The 26635-nt window shown below is 42.3% G+C and overlaps 1 protein-coding gene across 4 annotated transcripts; it reads right to left on the reverse strand.

The window, feature by feature from the left end:
- Window positions 1–25213, reverse strand: DUSP14 (dual specificity phosphatase 14). 4 transcript variants are annotated; one of them, XM_045044979.1, is made up of 3 exons: window positions 25195–25213; window positions 2734–2822; window positions 1–1343 (listed from the first exon to the last, which is right to left on the reverse strand). In XM_045044979.1, exon 3 carries the CDS (start codon window positions 1251–1253, stop codon window positions 657–659), a length of 597 nt encoding a protein of 198 aa, XP_044900914.1. In that variant the 5' UTR covers window positions 1254–1343; window positions 2734–2822; window positions 25195–25213; the 3' UTR covers window positions 1–656. The 4 variants fall into 4 exon arrangements, with proteins under 4 accessions (XP_044900914.1, XP_006940162.1, XP_044900913.1 ...); XM_006940100.5 differs by lacking the exon at window positions 25195–25213 and adding an exon at window positions 24163–24298; XM_045044978.1 differs by lacking the exon at window positions 25195–25213 and adding an exon at window positions 22475–22594.
- Between the last annotated feature and the right edge of the window lie 1422 nt (window positions 25214–26635).

Here is a 26635-nt window from a genome sequence, read left to right on the forward strand (position 1 = left end):
TTATGCAGATATATTTATTAAAAATAATGCTAATGTAGTCCTGGGGCACAATGATTCCAAGAGGGTGTTTGCAGCAGATTTCATTATAATTACTTAACAACTAGATAACAAAGGTTTTTTTTTGTTTGTTTGTTTTTGTTTTTTAACTTACAGAGTCACTAAATAGGAAAGGAAAGAGTAGGGCTAATCCAGTAGAGACTGAAGCTGGTATCAATCTTCCCTAAGCATTTGTGTGGTCAGCAGCCTTGGGCAAAGCTTGTCTCTAAAGGGTTAATCAGGACCCAAAGTGATTTTTGCACTGAGCTCCTCTGGCACCTGCCATGATGCCTAAAGGCATGGGATTCAGAATATAGCAGAACCAAACAGTTTATTAAACTGTTCAAATTGTTAAAAATGATTAAAAGCCAGTTAAAGATTTTCATAAACACTATTCCAAAATGTTAGTTTTAAAAATGTTACTAGCAATGTATGCATTCCCCTTATGTTCCTCCCCCCCACCCCCCATCTTTTAAAATAAACCTGAACACCCAGTGTAAAAAACACTTCAGGGAGAGCCAGGAGTCAACCATTTGAAAAGAAAGGTGAAGAGGGGAACAGACGGTGTGTAGCAGATGCTGGTACTGCTCAAGGGGCTGCTGATGCAGGCTTTGGTGGCATTATATCCCCCAGTAAGGCATCAGGTGTCGGGACTCTTTCTCATAAACGTCTGGAACTATGCCATAAGGTGTCTGTACCATTTTAACTGTCGACTTCCCAAAGAGCTGGCGCTCGTAGTCTATCAACTGCCTCCAGAAACCTACGTTGGGCCTGATGACAGGCCTACGGGCTTTCACCCAGTTGTATGCCTCCAGCAGGCACACACTGTGGAATTTCATCAGGTAAGCGATGCAGAGAGTGGCCGAGCGGCTCACCCCCGCGGCACAGTGCACCAACGTGGCCCCATGCTTCCTGCTCACACTGTGGATCTTGTCGGCCACAGTGTCAAAGTACAGTCCAATGGGGGCATGGGGCATGTCAGCCAGAGGCACTTTAACATATTCAAACTGGGGCCAGTTGAAATTGGGGATCTCAATGGTAGCATTAACGATGCAGGTGATGCCACGAGCTTGGAGGAGGTGCCGGTTGGAGGCCACACTGCCTCTGCCCAGGAAGAGAGAGGAGGTAATTTGAGCGATGCCTCCTATGTCTCCCTCAGAAATCATCCGAGGGGCCATGAGAGTCCGTGGGAGCGTGCTGTGACCTCTGGAGCCCATGAAGATGCCAGCAATCACACTTGCATCGTTGGCAGCAAGACCAGAGGGTTTTGTGTTCCTCCACCAAGGAATCCAAAATCAGTGTCCTTCCTGCAAAACACAGGTATCTGTCAGTACTTTAAATGCTATCGATTCTTGATTCATCACGGCCTTCTATAGTTTTGTGGAATGGGAAGGTGAAAGGATTAGAAGTGGTCATTTTCTATAATAGACTCCATTCTTTCAAGGATGTAGACAAATCATTTCCTATTGATTAACAGGAAAAGTAGCCTAAAATCAAGGTTAAAACTCAGCTCTCTGGTGATTCTATTAAAAAAAAAAAAAAAAGCACTAAATGGAAATAGTCATTCTATTTTAGAAATAGTCTAAACTCAGAAACATGCCCAACTGGTTCCTGAACAGCAATCCTGCAGGGCCTTGCTCGAACTGAAGGGAGTGGTGTTCCTTGGTAATTAGGAAGAAACGAGAAATTCTGATCACTCCTGTAGCCATGTTCTTTCATACACTTCTTGCCTACTTATGCTGCTATGATTGCTATTATCTTCCTAAACCTAGTTCTAGACATAGCAATCTTATAAAGGTATAAAAATGATCACATTAAGTAATATATTAAAGGAACTGCCTTTATGAACTAAAAAGATACTGAATTCAGAATGAGTTCCAGAAAAGCCAGGACATTTGGTCACCTTAGCCCTTCGTTATTTAAAAAACAAAATAGCTAATAGTAACTTGTGCTGTGGTGTCTCCATGGGAATAACCCAAGGCACTTTGAAGGCCATGATCTCAAAAATACAATAGTCTCGGGCCACCTGGGTGTCTCAGTTAAGCGCCCGACTTCAGCAGGGGTCATGATCTCACAGTCCGAGAGTTTGGGCCCCACATCAGGGTCACTGCTATCAAAGCAGAGTCTGCTCTGGATCCTCTGTCCCCATCTCTCTGCCCCTCCCTAGGTTGCGTGCTCTTAGTCAGCAGAGCATGCAACTCTTGATCTCAGGGTTGTGAGTTTGACCCCCCAAGTTGGGTATAGAGATTACTTAGATGAGTTACATAATTAAAAAAAATACATTAGTCTAAGTTCATGAGCAATTTCGGCTGACCTGACCCTGGGTGTGGTTAAATGAGAACGTCACCTTCCTCAGACAATTCTCAGCAGCAAGATGAATCCCACTGGCTTCAGATGCGTGTTGAAATTAAAATGTAGTTTAATATTTGAAAATCTACATTTAAATTAGTAGAGTATTTGATATAAAAGACTTTAATATTATATAATGCCCACAGAGTAAACCAGTAACAAAAGAAATGGAAAATGTTGGTTTCCTGAGATTTCAGACACATCACTTTCTCACACTACTTTATAGTCTGGGCCCACTGGGAAGTGTGTTCATCCCCACCCAGGGTAGGGGAGGGGCACCTAAAGTGATTTCAGGTGAATAAGAACACTTTCAGTTCCACGGACAGAAGTGGTGCTGGAGCCACTCACTTGTGAGGAATCTGGTTACTCTGCAGTCCTGGGTCAGGATCTGGAAAGTCCTAATTCAGAATGTTGATCACAGTGGATACAAATCAGATCTGCAGAAAGACAAAGAGGCAACAATGTAGCCAATCAGGAAGTTCAAAAGAATTCCTCCTGGGTTTTTACTACTAAATTGGGTTTGACTGGAATAAATCTAGGGAGTGGAAAGCACGCTAAATATATCTAGATGTGCATTTAAAGGATGTGCCAGTTTGGAAGTATCAATCTAAGTCTCAGCTTTTTGTGAATGACATGTAACCCACGGTGTGACAAGCATTAAGTGCAGTTTGGGCCATAACAAGTTTTTTGAAAGGAAATGTAAGGCACTGCTCAATGGGCCCAGAAGAGAGGCAGAACAAGCTAGAGTCTCTTCCACATGCCCTCAGCCTAAGCCAGGCGCAGGGGGCCAGCTTCACAAATGCTACCTGCAGGAGGTGCTGGTGCTGCGGACAGCATCGGAAATCTCATTCTCTCTTCCAAATTGGACATCTTAGTTTTTTGTTTATGTAACAGTATGATGACCACCAACAAGCATTGTTAAAAATGGGTTCCTCCCCTACCTGTCCCTCTGCTTTTCCCAGGTAACCATCACATTTAACTTTTTCCACAGCTCTGTTGAGGTATGACTGACATACAAGTTGATACACAACTTGACCAAGTGTACAATTTGAGGAGTTTTCAATTTTTGAATTCTTTTTTATTTTTGGAGAGAGGAAGAGAGAATGTGTGCAGGGGAGGGAGAGAAGGAGGGAGAGCATCCTAAGCAGGATCCACACTCAGCATGGATCTTGATCCCTTGACTCTGAGATCATGACCTGAGCCGAAATCAAGAGTCAGATGCTTAACTGACCGAGCCACTCAGGCGCCAATGAGTTTTGAATTCTGTGTATATTCGACACACCATGACCTCAACATAATTTGATCCATCACCACCTCCAAATTTCCTCACGCTCCTTTGTAATTCATTCCTCCCTCACCCTCTAGCCCCATTCCCAAGCAACCACTGATGTTTTCTGTCATTATTTTTACATTTCCTAGATGTTTATAAAACAGAATGATAATATAGGTTTTTTTGTTTGGCCTGGCTTTCTCACTCGCCATAGTTTGACATTCCTCTATGTTGTTGCATGTATCAACAGTTCATTCCTTTTTACTGCTGAGTAGTATTCCATGGTATAGATGGTTTATTCACTTACTGATGGAAACTGGGTTGTTTGTAGCTTGAGGCTATTACAAGCAAAGCTGATATATAAAATGGTGTAAAACATTCATATATAGGTATCTGTGGAGGTATGCCTTCCTTTCTCTTGGTTAAATACCTAGGACTAGAAGGGCTGGATCATCTGACATGTTCCTATTTAACATTTTTGAAAAGCTTTAAAAATAGTTATAGCATGCGGCTTGAGGGGCAGGCTTCTAATTAAACACACATGGATGTAATAAGCATCCACTGTCATCCTCTCCCTCCTCTCCCAGCAAGGAACTTGGGATTAACTGTTAAGTGCCCAGACATGTGTCTGGTGTCCTGGTTTTGGTGGCTGCCACCAGGGGACCCACTGCCTGCCAGCTCTGGTGGTCAGCAGGGCTTGCGCCTCTGCACCCCATGAGATTGTTGGAACTGAAGAGACTTCAGCTGGCTACCCCCAGGGCACTGCACAGACAGCCAACTGAAACATACCCTCTGCCTTTCTGTGAAAAAGGCTATTGCTTGTTCTGGAGCTTGAGCCTCGGGTGGAGGCCAGGGGATACCGTCTCTGTGCTTTCCCTCTGCCCCACTCTAGGTCTCCAGTATCTCCTGGAAAGGAACTTGTATACCTGTCTGGTGCCCTGATTTTTGTGACTGCTGCCCAGGGGGGCACCTCTAAACCACCTGGCTTGTCTGGCCAGTGGGACAGACAACTTTTGCAGTCCCACAGGATTATTATGTATATCTGCATATGTTAAAAGCTGCTGACTGAGATCCTCCCCTTTAGAACATGACCTGTCACATCGCCAACTACTAGGAGCCACTAAAAATAAATAGGCTGCTTGGACAATCACAAAGGTTTGAGAGAAAACCAAAACTAAGGCAGTATTGAACAATCAGGTTTATCTCCTGCACGAGGCCACTCCTTCGAGACTGGGAGAGGTGGCTATCTAATGCATAGAAATCAACACAGAGTTGAGGAAAATAAAGAAACAGGAATATGTTCCAAATGAAAGAACAAGATAAAATCTCAGGAAACGAGATTGAAGTGATTTACCTAATAAAGACTTCAAAATAAGAGTCATAAAGATGCTCACTAAACTTGAGAGAAGAGTGAACACAGATCTTCAACAGATAGATGATATAAGAAAGTACCAAATAGAAATCATAGCACTGAAGAACACACTAACTGAACTGGAAAATATACTAGAAATATATTAGAGGGTTTCAACAGGAGACCCGTATGACACAATCAGAGCAGCAAAAGAATGAGAAAAGTGAAGAGCTTAAGATACTTATGGGACAACATCAAGTGGACCAACATTCACATTATAGAGAAAGTAACACAAAATGTATTTGGAGAAATGATGGCTGAAAGCTTCCCTAATCTGGCTGGAGAAGGAAACAGATATCCAGACTGAGGCAGCTCAGAGAATTCCAAAGAAGAACCTAAAGGGACTCACACTAAGATACATTATAATCAAGCTGTTGAATGTTAAAAGACAAGGAGAGAATAAAAGCAGTAAAACAACTTGCTACATAAAAGGGAACCCCCCCCCCAAGAGTATCAGATTTTTTAGCAGAAACTTTGCAGGCCAGAGGGGTGTGGCACAACATATTCAGGGCAGTAAAAAAAAAAAAAAAAAAAAACTTCCAAGAATACCCAGCAAAGCTGTCATTCAGAAGTAAAGGAGAGAGTTTTCCAGACAAGCAAAAGCAAAAGCAAAGGAAGGAGTTCATCACCACTAAACTAGCCTTGCAAGAAATATTAAAGGACTTCTTTAAGCCAAAAAGAAAGTAATGGGAAAACACGTAAAAGTATAAATCTCACTGGTGAAGGTAAATATAGTAAAATTTAGAGTAAGAATGTAAAGGTGGTAGATTAATCACAAGCTAGTATAAAGGTTAAAAAAAAACAAAAGTAATAAAATTGTAAATACAATAATTAGTTAAGGGATATACAAGATAAAAAGATGTAAAATGTTGGGGCGCCTGGGTGGCTCAGTCGGTTAAGCGTCTGACTTCGGCTCAGGTCATGATCTCACGGTCCATGAGTTTGAGCCCCGCGTCGGGCTCTGTGCTGACAGCTCAGAGCCTGGAGCCTGCTTCGGATTCTGTGTCTCCCTCTCTCTCTGACCTTCCCCCGTTCATGCTCTGTCTCTGTCTCAAAAATAAATAAACTTAAAAAAAAAAAAAAAAGACGTAAAATGTGACATCAAAAATATAGAATGGAAAAAATGTATATATAAAGTGGGGGGGGGGGAGGGAGTAAAACCATAGAGCTTTAGCATGTATTCAAACTTAAGTTGTTATCAGCTTAAGACAGACTCTTGTAAATTGTTATAAATAAGCCACATGGTAGCCACAAAACAAAAGCCTATAATAGGTACACAAAAGGTAAAGGAATCTAAGCATACCACAAAATCATCAAATCACAAAGACAAAAGTAACAGAATTTACAAACAGCCAGGAAACAATTAACAATAATGGCAATAAGTATGTACCTGTCAGTAATTAGATATAAATGAACTAAATTCTTCAATCAAAAGATAAAATGGCTGAATGAAAAAAGACTCATGTTGCCTACAAAAGACTGACTTCAGATGTAAGGACACAAGCATACTGAAAGTGAAGGGACAGAAAAAGACATTACATGTAAATGGAAACCAAAAGGAGGCTGGGATAACTATATTTACATCAGACAAAAAACACTTTAAAACAAAGGCTGTAATAAGAGACAAGAAGGGCATGACACAATGATACAGGGGTGCCTGGTGGACTCTGTCGGTGGAGTATGCTTGAACTCAGGGTTTTGAGTTCAAGCCCCATGTTGGGCTTAGAGATTACTTTTTAAAAACATGAAAAGTAGTTATGTACCTAACATAGGGACACCTAAGGATACAAAACAATATTAATAAACCCAAAGGAAGAAATAGACAGTAATATAATAGTAGTAGGGGACTTTAACACCCCACTTTCAATAATGGATAGATCATCCAGTTCAAAAATCAATTCAAAAATCAATAAGGAAACATTGGCCTTAAACAACACCTTAGACCAGATGGACTTAAACCCAAAAGCAAGAGAAAACATATTATCAAGAGCACATGGAACATTCTCCAGGATGGATTATACATTAGGCCATAAAACAAGTCTTAATAAAAGAAGACTGAGGTGATATCTAGCATCTTTTCTGACCACAATGGTATGAAACTAGAAATCAATTACAGGAAGAACACTATAAAATTAACAAATATGTGGAGATTAAACATGCTACTGAACTAATGGGTCATAAAAAATAAAAAACTACCTTGAGACAAATGAAAATGGAAATCTAGCATACCAAAACTTATGGAATACAGCAAAAGCAGTTCTGAGAAGGAAGTTCATAATGACCAATACCTACATCAAGAATCAAGAGAGCTCTCAAAAAAAATCTAACTTTACACCTCAAGGAACTAGATTTAAAAAAAAGCCCAAAATTCGTAGAAGGAGGGAAATAACAAAGGTCAAAGCAAAAATAAATGAGACTAAAAAAATAGAGACTAAAAAGACAATAGAAAAGATCAATGAAACTGAAAGCTCGTTCTTTAAAAGGATAATACAATTGCAAGCCTTCAACTAGGCTAAGAAAAAAAGAGGACTCAAATTAATAAAATCAGAAATGCAAGAAGTTATGACTGATACCACAGAAATACCAAAGATCATAAGAGACTTATAAATAATTATATCCCAACAAACTGGACAACTTAAATGGACAAATTCCTAGAAACATACAACCTGCCAAGAATGAATCATGAAGAAGTAGAAAATATGAATGGACCAGTAACTAGGAAGGAGATTGAATCAGTAATCAAAAACTTTCCAACAAACAAAAGTCCAGGACCACAGAGCTTCACTGGTGAATTCTACCAAACATTTAAGAATTAATACCACTCTTCTCAAACTCTTCCAAAACATACAAAAGGAAGGAACACTTCCAAACTCATTTTACAAGGTCAGGATTATGTTGATACTAAAACCAGACAAGGACATCACAAGAAAATTACAGGCCAATATCCCTAATGAACATAATACAAAAATCCTCAACAAAGTATCAGCAAACTAAATTCAATACATTAAAAGAACAATACATCACAATCAAGTGGGATTCGTTCCCCAGGGATGCATGGATGGTTCAACATCTGTAAAACAATGTGATATATCACAATGAGATATTAGATATCTCATAGTTATAGTTAGAATGACTATTATCAAAAAGACAAGAAACAACAGGTGTTAGCAAGAATGTGGAGAAAAAGGAACCTGTGGACACTATTGGTGAGAGTGGAAACTGGTGCAGCCACCATGGAAAACAGTATGGAGGCACCTCAAGAAATTAAAAATAGAACTCCCAGGGGCAGCTGGCTGGTTCAGTCGGTAGAGCATGTGACTCTTTCTTTTTTTAAAAAATTTTTGTATGTTTATTAATTTTTGAGAGACAGAGCACAAGCAGGGGAGGGGCAGAGAGAGAGGAAGACACAGAATCCGAAGCAGGCTCCAGGCTCTGAGCTGTTAGCACAAAGCCCAACGCAGGGCTCGAACCCACAAGCCGTGAGATTGTGACCTGAGCCAAAGTCAGACGTTCAACCAACTGAGGCAACCAGGCGCCCCAGAGCATGTGACTCTTGATCTTGGGGTCATGAGTTTGAGCCCCTCATTGGGGGTAGAGGTCACTTAAAAAAAAAAAAAGAAAATAGGAGTACCATATGATCCAGCAGTCCACTTCCAGGTATTTATCTTAAGAAAATGAAAACACTCACTTGAAAAAACATACGCACCCCCATGTTCATTGCCAAGACACAGAAACAACCTGAAGATCCACTGACAGATTGAAGAGACAAAGAAAATGTGGTATAAATACACAGTGGAATATTATTCAGCCATAAGGAAAATCTTACATTTGAGATAACATGAACACATCTTGAGGGAGATTTGCTAAGTGAAAGAAGTCAGAAAAAGACAAATACTGTATCAGTTGTATGTGGAATCAAAAAAGAAAACAAAAACTGGAGCTCACAGATACAGAAAGCAGACTGATCATTGCCAGAAGTGGGGGGAAGGGGCACTAGATGGGTGAAAGGCGTTTAAAGATACACTTCCAGGTATAAATAAATCATGGGGATGCAATGTACAAATTAATAATACTGTATAGCATATTTGACAGTTGCTAAGAGTAAATCCTTAAAATTCTCATCACACACACAAAACTTATAACTATGTATAGTGATGCATATTAACTAGACTTATTGTGATTATCATTTTATACTAATAGAAATATCAAATCAGGGGCGCCTAGATGGCTTGGTTAAGCGTCTAACTTCAGCTCAGGTTATGATCTCGAGGTCTGTGAGTTTGAGCCCCACGTCAGGCTCAGTGCTGACAACTCAGAGCCTCGAGCCTGCTTCAGATTCTGTGTGCCCCTCTCTCTCTGCCCCTCCCCCACTCATACTCTGTCTCTGTCTCCAAAAATGAATAAACATTAAAAAAAAATTTTTTTAGTAACTTGAAAAAAAAGAAATATCACATTATGTTGGGGGCACCTGGGTGGCTCAGTCAGTTAAGCATCCGACTCTTAATTTCAGCTCAGGTCATGATCTCACGGTTCATGAGTTCGAGCCCCACACGGGGCTCTGCACTGACAGTGTGGAGCCTGCTTGGGATTCTCTCTCTCCCCCCACCTCTTACTCTGCCCTCCCCTGCTCATGCTGTCTCTGTCTCTCTGAAAATAAACTTAAAAACATTTTTTTTAAATCATTTATGTTGTACACCTGAAATGTTATATATCAATTATACCTCAATAAAAAAATAATAAAAGTTATAGCTTAATAATGGAGTGGTTCTCAAACTTTAACATGCATCAGAATCTTGTTAAAACACAGACTGCTGAACCACACCCCAAGAGTTTCCACTTCAGTAGTTCCAGAGTGGAGCTGGAACTCAGTAACTGGCATTTTGTAGGTGATGCTGCCAGTCAGAGGACACATCCTGTAGAGGTCCTCCTGTAGAGGTCAGTGCTGGAGTGAGCCACCCAGATTCCCTGCTTCAAGACTGGGGCACTCAGAGTGCTGGAACACAGAGATCCTAAGTCCCTCCCCAGAAAGAGCCCTTGTCTGAAGGGTCCTGCCCCACCCAAGGTTACAACTTTCTTGGGGACTCCTTCTGATGGCAGCATACATGAAGTGTATAGGTGAGATCACATCCTGAAGAGAAACAAGAAATAGTTGCATAAGGAAATGTGTACAGATGTGTGTGTTAGTTGTAAATGGAAATGGGCAGAACTTTTATGAGAACATCCTGTCCTGCCGCAGAACACAGTCTCGTGCCACTTCCAAGTTTTTCCCTGGCACAATCCTAGTGATTTAAAAAGCAAAGTCACTGCAGTAACAAACACAGAATTAGGCTCTCAAACTGCTGGTGATCACTCCCTTCCTGAATGTGGAAAATCTGGAAGATGTTAATCAAATTTCCAACCAGGTTACTTGGTTACTGTCTAATTAATAGTGACTCAGTCTTATGGTCTCCCAAATCATCATTCTGTTTGGGAAGTCACTTGCCCTCCTGAGGAAAGGGTTCCAGACTTGCTGGTCTTTTCATCAAGGATAAGTAATGGGTGGCCTGGAAGCCTAACTTACTCTGTTAACTCTCCTTTGTTGGGCAGTGCTAAGCCACTTGGTACTGCAGAGACAACAGATTGTGAGTCCTCAGGGCAGAATCCAAGTGAGACAGACATGATGCTCCCTCCCTGCTGCTGCTAGTCAGTCTTGTGCCAACAAACCTGCATAAAATGCTAAAGCTAGGTCCAAGGTTTAGAAAAACAACGTCTGCCAAAGAGCACTCAGAGGGCACAAATATAACTGATGCTCCTCTGACAAACACTCCTGACCCGTTTTACAGATCAGAAAATAGAAGGTTCAGAAAGCGTGAGATGATTTCAACTTAGAGAAGATACATAACAGAACCAGGAAGAGAACCAAGGTTCCGGGCTCCTAGCTCAAGCCCACACACCGCCTTTCTGTGAGACTGTGGGGAGTGGCTCAGCACCTGCCTTACAGCACTCCCAACACCACCAGCCGACGCCTTCAGTGCGTCCAAAGGGTCTTGGATCTGCCTACGAAGAATGTGTGTAAGTGCTACTTACAGAAATGCCCAGATGGGCTGAGCTACTCCAGTTTCTCCTATCGCCCAGAAGAGGGACATACTGCTGCAGACCCAGGTAGCCGTCAGGACACAGAAAGCTCCCTGACAGCAGAGGGACCTCACCAAGGAGCAGCTCCACAACAAGAAGCCCTAGTGTCAGTGCCAAGCTCAGGAGAGTCTGATCATGAAGGATACATGTGTATTCCATCATAGCTTTGTCAAAATCAACTTAGTAAATGTGTACTGGAAGACAGAGGAAGGGCATCTATTAGCGGAGTAAGAGACTGAGCCATGGTTGAGGGATCAAAGACTGCAAGGTACTGAGTGAACATACCACTCCCCCTGCAGCACACTTGTCTCTGAGATGACCAGAGGGCTCGCCAAGGAATGGCCATGTCGCTGTCCATGGTGTTCAACTCAGTTCTTCCAAGTTGCTCTGGCAGCTGCATTTACTTCTTGGAGGGAAAAAATGCTTTCCTGGCAAGGGGAACGGGGGTGGGGGGGGGGGGTGATGCAAGACAAAAAGGAGGAGCTGTCCTAAGCCAACCTCAGAGAGGTACTTCTTTGTTTACAAGTTACAAGAAACGTCTTGCTGGTCTGAATAATAACCATCAAAGCACTAAAGTGCTAAGCAAAATGCAGAATTAGTGTCTGTCCAGGTGGCCTGTAATCTCAGTGCATAAGCTATTAACACCTGATAGCTCCCTGCACTGGAGAACTCCTGGGGCACCAGCCTGGAGTTAGCACTGGGTAGCCATACCTGGAGCTACCTGGAGTCACAATCTACTCAGAGCATCCATCCCCAGGCCATAGGGGCTAGTTTTCCTTCTTCTTCTTCTTCTTCTTCTTTTTTTTTTAAGTCATAGCAAATAACCACTAGCATTAGCAATTAAAAACTGAAATTGTATCTACTGCCTTCTCTCTTCTCACATTGAATAAGCAGAAAATGGCCATAATGATGCTAGAAATGACTGTGTTAAATGATCTAAATTATTTTTAACTTTAGGAATTTCAGAAGGGCATAGTATATACTGGAGGCCTGCAGAGTTATTTTTTTAATACCTGAAAAGCGTATGTAATCACATTTTCTCCTTCAGTTAAATGTTCAAGGTTTTTTTTGTTTGTTTTTTAGAACTAGATAAAGTCACCCTTTTTAAAATAGAAGCATGTTAGCCTCCATTGCCATAAATAAATAAATGTTACTTTTCTCATTAATTTTCATGATTAAATTGGAAATGTGTTCCATTGGGGGAAAAATTAAAATACTCTTACAAATAAAAATCATAATGTAGCAATCTTTCAACCCTTCTGATAGCACACTAAAGAATAAAATTCAAACAAATGCTGAGTTAGATTTGTATTAAAATAAAATGAGGGGCACCTGGATGGCTCAGTCAGTTAAGCATTCGACTTTGGCTCAGGTCATGATCTCATGGTTCATGGGTTCAATCCCCCTGTCGGGCTCTGTGCTGACAGCAAGGAGCCTGGAACCTCCTTCGGATTCTGTGTCTCCCTGTCTCTTCCCCTTCCCCACTTGCACTCTGTCTCTCAAATATAAACATTAAAAAAAAATAATAAATGAAATAAAAGATACTCACAATCTGTTCTTGCTCATCTGTCAAGCTTTAGTAATTTGGCTAAACCACCTCAACATCTTACTTCTGGAGGAAGGGTTGTTTTTGCTTTTCCCACTACATAAATTAACTGATAGGAAGGTGTGCTGGAATGAGGATAAATATCCATAATACATACAAAGCTAACAACAGAGACACCATTCTGGTTTGGCCACAGATATTGCCCCAGTGTGACACACAGAGCACATGTAATGTGCTGTACAGCAACTGCCTGTGTAGTGATCTGACTGGCCATCTCAATGTGCTCATGTGGACCACCATCCCAAGAACTAAAAGGCCAATCATTTTAAGGCTGTAACCAGCTGCTGGATGGAGAATATACCACACTCCAAAGAATGACATGGGCACTCCACCTGAAGAGAGCAGGTTTATGAAGTTTAGCTCCAGGGGCGCCTGAGTGACTCAGTTAGTTGAACGCCCAACTCTTGATTTCTTGGCTCAGGTCATAATCCCAAGGTCATGGGATCAAGCCCCATGTCAAGCTCTGTGCTGAGCATGGAGCCTGCTTAAAATTCTCTGGTTTTCCCTCTGCCCTCTCCCCCACTTGCACACTCTCTAAAAAAAAAAAAAAAAAAAAAAGTTCAGCTCTGTAAATTCAGAGATTATTCCCGTGTATGGAGAAGAGACTGTCAATAACTATAAAAAGTGAGAACACATACTTATTTTGGTATCCTGGGGTAATCTGTTCATATTTGGAACTGAATCCTTTAATTTAGTCTTCATCCACTTAGGTGTTTAAATTACTTGTCACTCATTCACATAACAGTATTTACTGAGTTCAGGTCATGTGTTCAACACTATTCTAAGTGTTGTGAGGATTGTGGCAAGATGTCTTTGCCACAAATGACAATATCTCCCCCATCCCACTTGAACTTCTTACTGTGTGACCAACTCACCCTGAAGAGTACAGCAGGAATAACCCTTCTGAAGCTAGATTATAAACGTGGCACACACTTCTACCTTGTTGTCTTGGGACTTGCTCTTAGGACCCAGCTGCTATGCTCAACAGGGTTACCACGTGCAGAGGTCATACATAGGTCTTCTAGCCAATGGCCCAGCTGATAGCCAGGATCAGCTATGAAATAGGTGAGTAAAGACAAATTGATGATTCTAGCCCCCAGCCACTGAGTCACCTACAGTCTTTGAATATCCCACTAGAGGCCCCAGACATTATGGAGCAAAGACAAGTTGTTCCCACTACATGAGGTCCAAATTCCTGACCTATAGGAATCTGTGAGCAACATAAAAAATGGTTGTTTTTACACCACCGAGTTTTGGAATGGTGTGCTATGCAGCAATAGCTACAACAGGGATAAAAAGGTAATATAAGCCATCACCCTGCGCTAGGATTTTATCATCCTAAAGAGAGGATACAAGATACACATATAAAACTGTTGAATAACAATAAAAGATTGACTAACATTAAGTGAGTCAAATGAGCAGTGCAAACAGTGTGCCTTGGCAATTCAGAGAAGGCACGGGGTCAAAGCAAAGTAAAACAGTCGATGGGGCTGGAAAAGAAAGCTGTTTCTTGGGGAGGTGCCTCATAGATGATACTATCATCCTTTTTCTCCAATCCATTTAAAACATACTGCCATTCTTGCTATTCAAGAGCCTTCTTACTTTCAGATCCCAAATGGAGAACATAAGCCCTTTTCTACAAACCCTCACTACAAGTAAGATCCAAAACCCAGCAGTGCCAACCTGGAGTTTAACAGAAATGCATAATCTCGGGCCCCGTCCCAGACCTATGGAATGGGATTCAACAGCTAATCTATATACACAGTAAAGTGTGAGAAGCTTCACTTTCAACCTGCCTTGGTCTGTCCCGCTGGACTTGCTGGAAAAATCTCAAATGCCTGTTTTGTTTAAGCTACATAAACACAATCAGCCTCACATGGATCAGTATCCTTCTGCTGTCATGGTTCCCAGATGAGGAATCAGAGGTAAATGGAGGTTAAGAGGCTTTGCCAGACTCTACAGAGAAAAGTAGTAACCCCACTGGGGCCAGAACCCCTTTTCCATGAGTTGTCTGTTGATTAGTCATACAATCTGACCACAACAGGTCAACTGATCTAAAGACTACTAAAATGTCCCCATTTCATTGGGGAAGAAAATAAAAACTGCAAAGAAATTAAGGAACATAAGGTCAGTCTGATTGTGCTTTATCTATAATCTGGATATGAATCTAAAAAATCCTAAACTGCTATGTGGTATGAGATAGTCTCAGGGTGTGAAAAAATCTGATAAACCTGAACCAAGAAAATGCTTGCAAAATCCACAATCATATTTAAATTTGTTTGGTGATAACTAGCAACCAATTTGTGGCAAAGCCTATAAAATCTTCAAGGAGTTAAGTGGTAAAAATTAAATATGACTCATAGATTCTTGGTTAAGCAGTGAACTTTGATTTATATAAGTCAGAACATCAACATGCAGAATACTTAAAAAGAAAAAAAAGCATAAACAGCAATTAAACCCAAAATAAGTATAAATGTGCCTCAAAATTGCCAGTCACTACTACCTTCTGAGAGGCAAGACTATGAAATCTCAAAAATGCAGATTTTTTTTTCATAAATAAGATCTCAGTCCTTGAAAGTTCATTATTACTTTAAGGAAGACAAAAAAGAATTTATAAATCAGAATGAAGTTCACAGAACTAAGAGCTCAACATTGAATAGCTGACCTCCCTTTGATCATTTTATTCCCATGTCTTATTGGATGTAGTAACAACATCCTTAAAACCCAATCAGTGAGCTTCAATTTTCTCCCTACAAGGATTTCTTTATCATACCTATGTCCCAGTTCCACATTTTGGGGGATTTTATAGCAAATTAACTTCATTTATAAAGTACTGATAAATTAATTTCCCATTTTTCTTTATAAATTAAAGAAATTAATTACTCACTACAGTTTTGGAGCAGAGTAAGATAACTAGGTAAATCTCTTGAATTAACTAGAAAGAAGGAACCCCATGAAGCTCCATACCCTTTCCCTGCGTAGGGATAACAGGCCTACTGCACTGAGGACAACTGGCTGTCTCCCTATAGCAAAGGGTGGAATCAAGTTTTATTTATGTTTGTTCTTCAATATATGAAATTTATTGTCAAATTGGTTTCCATACAACACCCAGTGCTCATCCCAAAAGGTGCCCAACTCAATACCCCGCACCCACCCTCCCCTCCCTCCCACCCCCCATCAACCCTCAGTTTGTTCTCAGTTTTTAAGTCTCTCTTATGCTTTGGCTCTCTCCCACTCTAACCTCTCTCTCTTTTTTTTTTTTTTTTTTCCTTCCCCTCCCCCATGGGTTTCTGTTAAGTTTCTCAGGATCCACATAAGAGTGAAAACATATGGTATCTGTCCTTCTCTGTATGGCTTATTTCACTTAGCATAACACTCTCCAGTTCCATCCACATTGCTACAAAGGGCCATATTTCATTCTTTCTCATTGCCACGTAGTATTCCATTGTGTACATAAACCACAATTTCTTTATCCATTCATCAGTTGAAGGACATTTAGGCTCTTTCCATAATTTGGCTATTGTTGAGAGTGCTGCTATAAACATTAGCGTACAAGCGCCCCTATGCATCAGTACTTCTGTATCCCTTGGGTAAATTCCTAGCAGTGCTATTGCTGGGTCATAGGGTAGGTCTATTTTTTGAGGAACCTCCACACTGTTTTCCAGAGTGGCTGCACCAATTTGCATGGAATCAAGTTTTAGCTAAATGGAAGTCCAAAGGGAGAGGACCCTGAAGTTATTCTCTTGTCTTGAATTGTCCCCTGAAAAAATTGTCTAATACAATAAGACAATATATATAAATCTTTTTAGATTATATTACTGTTATTTACATGCTATGAGAGAATGCAATGGCCTTGCAACCTCACTCTACTCTTGTTCAAATCAAGGGTTGGCTAACTGGCAGCCAGATCATGTCTAGCCAGACACATGCTTTTGTACAGCCCATGAGCTAAGAATGCTAACAAATGAAAAGAACGGTATCTCATGACATATTAAAACAATATGAAACTAAATGACAGTGTTTGTGAATGAAGTTTTACTGTAACACAGATGGATTCATTTGTTACATATTAACTATGGTTGCTTTCTTGCCACAAAGGTGAGTTAAGCAGTTGCTGCAGAAACTGTATGGCCCACAGGCCTAGGATATTTACTACCTGGTCCTTTACAGAAAAGGCTTGGCTGAAATTATGTTATGAAGTCATCAGAGTATGGCAAAGGAATATTTTCAAAGTGTGGTCCCAAGGACTCCTGCATGTGAGCTTCTGGTTACCATCCATGTTCCGAGGCCCCACCTCAGACATAATAATCAGAATTTCTATGGGTAAAGGTCTGAGAATTTATAAAAAGGTCTGAGAATTTCTATTTCTAGCAAGTATCTTTGTAAAAGGAATTTAAAATAAAACTAAGCTATTGTGGAAAAGAGAAACATAATTTACTGTAATTTGTATGAGCATAAATGGAACAAGAAACTCCATAAATATACATTTTTAAAAATTATTTTCAAATAAAATAATACAGTAGTTATTTGGACTTAAGACATAATCCAGTATGAAACAAGTTGCATTTCACTTATATTTTGGATTCTCTTTAGCTCAAAGTTTAAACCAGGTAGTTGAGACTCCGTCAAACATTGAATATACTTCTCCAGTTTTTAGCAAGAACCATGTGAAATGAAATACAACTTCTAACCCTGAAAGTTCTGTCCCCTAAACATGACATATGTGATGGTACAAATTAAAGGCTATTGAAGATTTCTGTGTCCTTCTGACATTCATTAAAACTGTACTGTTTTAGGGGCGCCTGGGTGGCTCCATCAGTTAAGCATCTGACTCTTTGATTTCAGCTCAGGTCATGATCTCAGTTTGTGGGTTCAAGCCCTGCTTTGGGCTCTATGCTGACAGTGCAGAGCCTGCTTGGGATTCTCTCTCCCTCTCTCTGCCCTCCCCACTCATGTGCTCACTATCTCCCTCTCTCTCTCTCAAAATAAATTAATTAATTAATTTTAAAAAAAGGAAAAATGCAGTTTAATTTTAAATAAGCAGATATAAATAAATCAAGTGGGTTGGAGTGAAACCTATCATATTCATGGGGGATGGCCGTCTCAGTGGAGAAGGAAGGGAAGGAGCCCAAGGAAGCTTCAACTTTATAATCCTCACCCCACTTTTTTTAATAAAATAGAGAAAGTATGACCAATTTGTTCTTTGTAATTTTCTGTATGATTGCAATTTCTAAAAATAAAAATTATTTGGAATAGAAGAAAATTAATTGTAACAAATGGCTGTCAACTCGAACCCACCCCCCCCCCACCCCCTCCAGACTCTGGCCTGCACCTGCTCTTCACATGGGAGCCAGACTAACAGTTGATCTGGTAAGAGAACTTGGCAAGGATACCAGAGTGGCACAATGGCTAAGTTAGTGAAATTCTTAATTATAAATTTTGATTTCAGATTTGTATGTAACTTGTATGCTGACAGTACTCTACTGGATTTTATTTTTATCAGTACTTTCTCAAAACTTCAGGCAAGCTCACCTCATAGTCTCTCTCTTCCAAGCAAGGAAGGTTGGTGCTTGGCATGCTCTCTATCTGCCACATTAAGTGTTTACCAGTCAAAAGAAGCAACATGCTCTACTGGAAGAATTTTCTCATGTGTACCCACAAACTCAAAGACCTAAAGAGTCAAGAAGAGCTGCGCCTAAGGCCTTTGATGCTCAAACTATTCTGAGACAAAGGCAGAAGTTAAGACCAGCATGTGAATTTCAAAAGGACCTTTCTGTCCACTGAGACTTTGAGAAGGCAGGGGGAAAAGCTGGCCAAACTGGATGGGAGGTCACTCTCTGTCAGTGCTAAGAGCAAGAATTCGAAGTGAGCTGCGAGGGCTGTGGGTGGATGTGACATTATGCAGCCAGTATGGCCATGACCTCAGCACCCACACTCCACCCCCTTCCCTGCAACAGGTGAACACAGAGCTCCTCCGCAAATCACTGCCCGCCCAAAGGGACACCAAAAGAACACAAATAGGATTTCTACCCCCCATCACTCAAATGAAGAAGCTCTGACACTACTTTTGATCCTTCCTTTAAAACTTTTTAATTTATAGTTAAGTAGTTTTTATAATCATGATTATTTTAAAGAATCTGAAAAAAAACTTTAATACAAAAGTTAAAAAAGTACTCATGATTTATGTAAAGCCAGAAAATGGAGCATACACAGCCATTTTCTAAGATGCCTTACAGAATAAAAAAGGAACTACAAATCTCACATTTCTTGGGCTATTTATTCATCCTTTATCCCTCCAACTAAGAAAAAGGATATCCCTGAGGGTATTTTCTAAACCTACAGAACTGTAGAACATTCTACTCTAAGGACAGAAACAAACTGTTAGCAGTTAATACTAAGCACTATAGATACTCAAAAAATACCTGAATTTAATCATTTAATAACTGTCCTGACATAACCTCCTTATCTCTCCCTATCCTCTCTTTCTCCCTTCCTTCCCTTGCTCCCCTCCCCCAGATCTCTCTCAAGCACACTCGCTGCCACCGCTCCCCACCCCCCCACCTAGCTTTAAACCCAGCTAGCAACACCAAACACAAGCAATTGAAGTTAACCCGGCAACTGTCTACTCAAAAGCAGAAATTCTCTATTTCAAATCCAGTTTTAATTACCTCTACTATGGTATACCAAGGCAGATGGGGGGGGGGGGGAGTACATTTTAAAGATCGTAAAAGAGAAACTTACCCCATAGCCAAGAAGCTGTGGTTCCTTTGGAAATGCCAAGGAAGCATGAGCCTTGGTCTGTTGCTCAATGCCTTTAAAAGGATCTGCACATGCACAAAGCATACTCAGAGGGTCCTTAGAGGATACTTAAACAAGGACTGGCCTGGGTTCCTGCACCCATCCACACCAAAGCCAGCACTGCTGGTCTACACATTCAGGGCTGGGCACATGGCAGGGATTCACCAGCATAATTCAAGTCACCAAGTCACAGCATATAGTGGCCTGAGAGGTAGGATTCACCCAAAGACATCTAGTCAGGATACCTGGCTGGCTCAGTTGGAAAAGCATTCAACTCTTGATCTAGGGGTTGTAAGTTCAAGCCTCACATTGAGGGTGTAGAGATTACTAAAAAAATAATAAATCCCAAAAAAATTGTTTAAAAAAATAAGACTTCTAAGTAACTAGACACTTATTTTTAATACTACACTTTGTATATTTAAATTTTCCTATAACTACACATCTGTTAAAAAAAAAAAAAAAAAAGAAGGGGGGGCACCTGAGTGACTCAGTTGGTTAAGCATCCAACTTCGGCTCAGGTCATGATCTTATGGTTGGTGAGTTCGAGCCCCGCTTCGGGCTCTGGGCTGACAGCTCTGAGCCTGGAGCCTGCTTCAGATCCTGTGTCTCCCTCTGTCTGCCCCTCCCCTGCTTGCACTCTGTCTCTTGCATGGTCTCAAAAATAAATAAACATTAAAAAAAAAAAAAAATGAAGGAATGATTCTCTAGGGTATTTGCCAACTAAATAGAGTAGAAAAAACCATCTCTGGCCTTTGGGTGGTATGTCAGTCCAAACCATACAATTAAACACAAGGATATATAAATACACTAGTACACAAAGGGCCAGGGATCAGACCACCTAGGTGACATTCATTCATTCATTCACACTGTGGTTATCCAAACACACTGTGGTTAAACAACAAATACTGCAGATTATAAATTCAAGGCTGACACCACTGGAGGAATGTAAATTGGTACCAACTATTTTGGAAATTAGGCATCAGCTAATAAAGCTGCAGATACACACACGTGTGACCCCTGTTCATAACTGCCCTAGACCAGAAACAACCCAGATATCCACCAACAGATGGATAAATAACTTGTGGTATGTTCATATAAAAATGCACCAATCACAGTCACAGGTAACAATGTGAATGAATCATAAAAAGAAACACCATGCTACAAGAATTTTAAAAAAATATGAGTGGGTATATATATTTACATATATGCATGTATACAATGTTGATTCCCCCCAAAAAATATTTAAAAGAATACCTACTTTGATTCCATTTGCATAAAAGTAAAAACAGGAAAACTGTAACTTGTTTAGATATTAATATTTAGGGGATGAAAATTACAGACAAGAAAGGAAGTGATTTCTACAAAAAGGCTAGGTTACCTCTGAGGTGAGGTGAGGGGAGATGCTGTCACTGGGAAATTATAGGAGGAAGGTGCTTCTGTGTTGTTGTTGTTTTTTAATTTTTTTTTTAACGTTTATTTATTTTTGAGACAGAGAGAGACAGCATGAACGGGGGAAGGTCAGAGAGAGGGAGACAAAGAATCTGAAACAGGCTCCAGGCTCTGAGCTGTCAGCACAGAGCCCGACGCGGGGCTCGAACTCACAGACTGAGAGATCATGACCTGAGCTGAAGTCGGACGCCCAACCGACTGAGCCACCCAGGCGCCCCGATGCTTCTGTGTTCTTAAAAAAATTCATTAACTTATCCATTTACGTTTTATACATTTTTTTCTGTGTTATAATTCACAATAAAAAAGTTAAGTAAATAAAACATTGATGTCCAGGAATTCAGAACCATTACAATTCTGGCCAGTGTGGGGAAAGAACATTTCCTCTCTAAATGTCACTGTTGGCCTGTCAGTTTCATGAGGTCAGGGACTTTATTCGCCTGCTACCCCAATATTCAGCACTTAATGATTTTACTTTTGGCATGGCAAAAGTCCTCTAACATATAAACTCTTGATAGGAATTCTGTTTGAACTCACCCATCTCCTGAAACTACTGATTTGAACTGTGCCCACATTAACACTTCCTTTTGTCTCCCAGTGAAGCTTTCATAAATAACTAAAGCTACTACCTTAAATGTTCGCTCTGTAAGTTTATACCCAGGTGCTGTTGCTTTAGCAACACCCCTCCGCCTACCCCACCCCCCACCGCCTTCCGCTCCCTTTTATGCTTCCTTATAAGCAAAGAAAAGATGAATACACTAGTATTCCAAGATACTTTTTTAATGGGAAAATTTTCATTTCAACCGAGAGTAATACCTAGGATCTTAATGATTTAACTGCTTTGAGGTTGTTTAAGAAGGGGCCACTTGCCCATCGTCCTGAGAAATACTACCATGCTACAGAAATTATAATAAATAAGCCTTTACAACCAGCTGTACTTAAAACACATGCTACCTATTCTAGACAGAAACCAATTCTCTATGAACAGGACTGGCTAATTTTATAATAATTCATTTCAATTAAAAAATCACTTTGTGCAAACAGACATAAAAATGCTTAGAAAAGTCTAAGAGGATACACACAGACCAATAAAGAAACACACAGCAGTTACTTTTGGGAATGATACTCAGAAGGCGGCTTTAACCTTATCTGTGAAGTTTTAATTTTTACACAGAGAATGATTAATGAATTTCTGGTGATAGTGGGGAAAAGCATTTTTAATCCACCTTGCCTTAAAATCCCAGTTGCAAAGGAATTCACCAAACACACATTCCTCCCCTAAAGACCATCATTTAAAAATGCTAAAGTTTTCATGCTAAAGTTTTAAAAGATTTCCTGGGTTTATACACCTGACCAGTTTATCAATATATATATATATATCCATATATATGTACACAGACACACATTTATGCCATTCTATTAAGGAATATTACAGAAATCGTACCTGCATTCAACCAATATGAAAGGTTTCAGATGAGAACTCAGCATAGACACGTTTGACGCTGACGTTAAAAAGACTTGGAATGAAGGAAACTGTCTCCTGTTTTATGGGGGAAAGCCAAAAATATCAAGCAACTACCTCTCCTCCCCCAAGCGTCAGAAGATGAGTCAGAGCTGGAGGCAGGAATAGGGCCCATGTGTCAAGCCGCCTGTGCAGGGTGCCTTCCTACCTCCAGCCGGCAACCCTCTCCTCCCACCCAGGTCGGGGTCCCTGCCTCTCAGCCTGTCCCTGACATGAGTTCTCAGGTGTCCCGAGTGAAAAAGAAGCACTTATTTATTCTGGGGGCACCTCGTTCCCTGCATTTCTAAAGGGAGCCCAAGAATGGGAACCTTTATGAGTCCACAACAACTAACAATCACCAAATGCAGCTCAAGGGAGTGAGTGGAACTTCCAGACACACTCACACAACTTTGCAAAGAATACAGCACCTTTGTTCCCCTCATTTTAAACAACAGGAAACACGCAGGGAGCAGCTGTGACTTGTCCAGTATCACTTAACTTCGTGACAGAGCGGAGCCTCTCACAAGGAGCTGCTGATGCCTGTCCCCGCCTCTTTGACTTTTTAATTGATCTATACAATCTCAGGGAAGATGTTCCAACATTCCATTATACTTCTGTGTGGCCTTATGGACTAGGAATTCCAGGAAACTCCGGGTTAAGTTTCTTGGTCCACATTCCTTTAAGATTAGTAGAGAATCAGGATTTGGTTCTTTGCCTCCGTTTTTACATCTGTAAAACGGGATGGTAATGCTCTCTACCTACCTCTCCTATAAAACTACAATGAACACCTAGATAACACATGCCAAATGCCTTGAGGTCCTGCTGGATGAAAAGTACAAGGTAGTAAAAAAAAAAAAAAAAAAAAAAAATTCCCTACACTGTAGAATTGCATTTGTGCCTCTGGGATGCCCAGTTACCATAACACTGGCTGGTACCATTGGCAACATCCACCTAAATAAAATATAGTTATACAATCCACTTAAGGCAGCTCCAGCAGGCGACTCCTCTCGCACACAAACAACTCAACTTCGCTTTGAAGCGAGGGTACTTAGGAGAAACGAAAAGACACGTTAGCACTGTGCACCCCAATCTACCACCGCAGAGAACGCTCAAGTTGAGTACTTGGCATTGCTGAAAGTCAAGTTGCTCCTATCAATGCACCAGAAACCTATGGAAGATGCAAAAAGCCACCGACGGCTCCAGTGGCTCAGAGCGGGTGGATGCTGACGGCGGGTGAGGAGGTGGAGAGACCATGGCGCAGCCGGAGAGCAGAGGGTCAGGAAGGAGGAGGAGGAGGAGGAGGGAAGGGGGGCCGACAGGATGCTGGCGAAAAAGCCCTAGGGCCGGTACGCGGGGCCGGGGCGTCGGCCGCACCGGGGAGCGGCCGGGGGCGCGCGCCCAGATCCGGCGAGGAGGGGGCGCTGCGGAGGGCCCCGGGCCTCGCCGCTCCCGGTCGCCCAAAGGATGCGAGAACCGCCGGGGGGGCAGGTGTGGGCACCGACACAAAGTTTCCAGAGACTAGGGTCGCGCGGGGCTCCGGCCGCCGGGTCCTGCCAGCCCCCTGGAGCCGCGTTAGCTTCAAGTCCCGCCCGCCCCCGGCCCCGTCCCCTGCCCGGCCCGCGGCCCCCTACCCGCTCGGCCGGGCGGCGGCTGGCGCTCCGTTCTCCTGCGCGGCTCCCGGCTTCTGCGGGCTGCCCGCCGCGCGCGCCCCTCCTTCTCCCCTCCGCCCGCGCCCGGGGCGGGCCGCGCGCACGCTCCCTGCGCCCCGCCGCCCTCTCCCGGGAAGGGGGGGGGGCGCTTGGGGCGGGGGAGGGGCCTCGGCGCAAGAGGCGCGCTGCGGGGGGGAAGCCGGCGGGGGACGCGCTGAGCGGCGGGCGGCGCGCGTGCGCACTGCGCCGTCCGCCGCCGAGCGGAGCTGCGGGGCGCGCCCCTCCGCTCGCGTGGACGCCCCTCTGTTCAGGTGTCAGGCGTCCTCTGTGGTCTCAAGTGTTTCACAACATAAGACCCCTATTGTCGCCACTTCAGCGTCTACCTGCAAACGGGGTCTGGGGGGCGGGGGCGCAGGGGTGGTGTACTGGGATACCTTCTGGATGCGAGAGAGTTAAGGACAACAATACAAATATAAAAGGTGTGAAGACTGCAGTAAGTGACTAATCACCGCCTCTCACCCCACCCCCACTTTGTATCCGGCACGAGAGCGCCCAGGAGTTGGGACCAAAGAGTGAAGGGAAAATAAATGGCAACTGTTGGATGAATTTTGCTTGGGCAGGTACAGTTTCTAGTAACTCTGGGAGACTGTTTTGTCCGAGACTCGAAAGTAGCTACAGATTTGAGTCCCGAGACCGGCAACCCACCGCCAGACACCGCAAGTGCGGTCGGAGTCTCAAAACACCAGATCCACAACCCGTGCCTCCCAAGGTAGAGCCATAAGGCGTCCGATACCTAGCTCAACACATGGATTCGCTGAGGGCTTATCTGCTGTGTCACTGTGAGGGTCTTTTTAAACTTAGGTTTGTTCGTCTGTAACATGAGTAGATGCAAAAGGACTTTTTCAGCCCAACCTGCCCCGGCAGGTGAGGGGAGGTATGAAGGACTTCCTCAAAGCTCCGCAGTGAGTCATACACCTAAGGGTCCTGACCACGCCCAGCCAGCCCTTTACTCACCAGACCCAGCTCCTCACCGTTGTAAATCGTTGGCATCAGAACTGCTGAACAAACGAGTAGTCCTAGCCTTGGGGGGGAGGGGTTGGAGAGGGAAGTAAAAAAAAAAAAAAAAAAGAAAGAAAGAAAAGAAAAAACGCGCTTTGGGTTTACGTCTCCCCGGCATCTTCAACCAAAAGCTGAGGCTTTTTCATGCTCTTTCTGATCTCTGACTGGATTCAGCGTCATCCCGTGGGTGCAGGAATGTCTAAAAGTTCTGTTTCCCAGACAAAAATACAACACGAAGGCATTTTAGTGATAATCTTAGGGGAGCTAAAAAGGCCTGCAATGGAGAGATTTTGTTTATTTTTGCCTTCATAAAAAAGAATTAAAACTTTAAAGTTAGGCAAAATTAATCTTTCTGCAAGAGAACAAACCAGAATCTGATTCAGGATGAAAATACTAGGAGTTCAAATCTTGCCTGGGAAAGGCATCTTCCGAGCACTAAACTTCTCCAACATCAATTCATCTAGTGACTTATTTTGACATGCGAACACCAAAATAGCAAAATCTCTAATAGAAACGATTGTATGCCGCTTCACTGGTGTCTCCGCCCCCCCCCCTTCCTTCAGTCAATTCAATGACTCAGCAACACAAATAGATACATCCCTTTTCAGATTCAAGCTTGTTTGTTACACAGAAGGCAGGTTTCCAGTACAGCTCTAGTTAGCGACAAGGAGCTGGGCATTTTCATGGATTATAGGAACTAAGTCTACCTTAAAGAATCATATCCTCATCAGTAACAAGGAAGGAGGAGGGCTAAAATAGCGTTCAATGTGATGTATGTGTAAAGATCTAGAGATTAAGGAAAAGTAGGAAGAAGTGCTAAAGTCAGTAAAACCATTTAGTGACTGTATATGCCTGTGGGCAGGGAGGTGCTTTATGTTTTTTTTTTACAGAATGTGTGAGTATGCCTCTACAAAAATGCAATTTGAGGGACGCCTGGGTGGTTTCGTTGGTTGAGCATCCAACTTTTCATTTCAGCTCAAATCATGATGCCAGGATTGTGGGATCAAGCCCAGCGTTGGGCTCCACACTGAGAGTGGAGCCTGCTTAAGCTTCTCTCGCTCTGCGGTGCCTGGGTGGCTCAGGTGGTTAAGCATCCGACTTTGGTGTCAGGTCATGATCTCATGGTACCTGGGTTCGAGCCCATGTTGGACTCTCTGGTGTCAGCACAGAGGCACTTCACATCCTCTGCCCCCTCTCTCTGCCCCTCCCCTGCTCGCTCTTTCTCTCTAAATAACTTAAAAAAAAAAAAAAAAGACTCTCTCTCCACTGTCTCCCCCAACTTGCATTCTCTCTTAAAAACACACACATACAGGGGCGCCTGGGTGGCTCAGTCGGTTGGGCATCCGACTTCAGCTCAGGTCACGATCTCGCGGTCCCTGAGTTCGAGCCCTGCGTC

Source organism: Felis catus, chromosome E1 (genome assembly GCF_018350175.1).
Source record: "Felis catus isolate Fca126 chromosome E1, F.catus_Fca126_mat1.0, whole genome shotgun sequence".
In the NCBI taxonomy this organism is placed as follows: Eukaryota; Metazoa; Chordata; class Mammalia; order Carnivora; family Felidae; genus Felis; species Felis catus.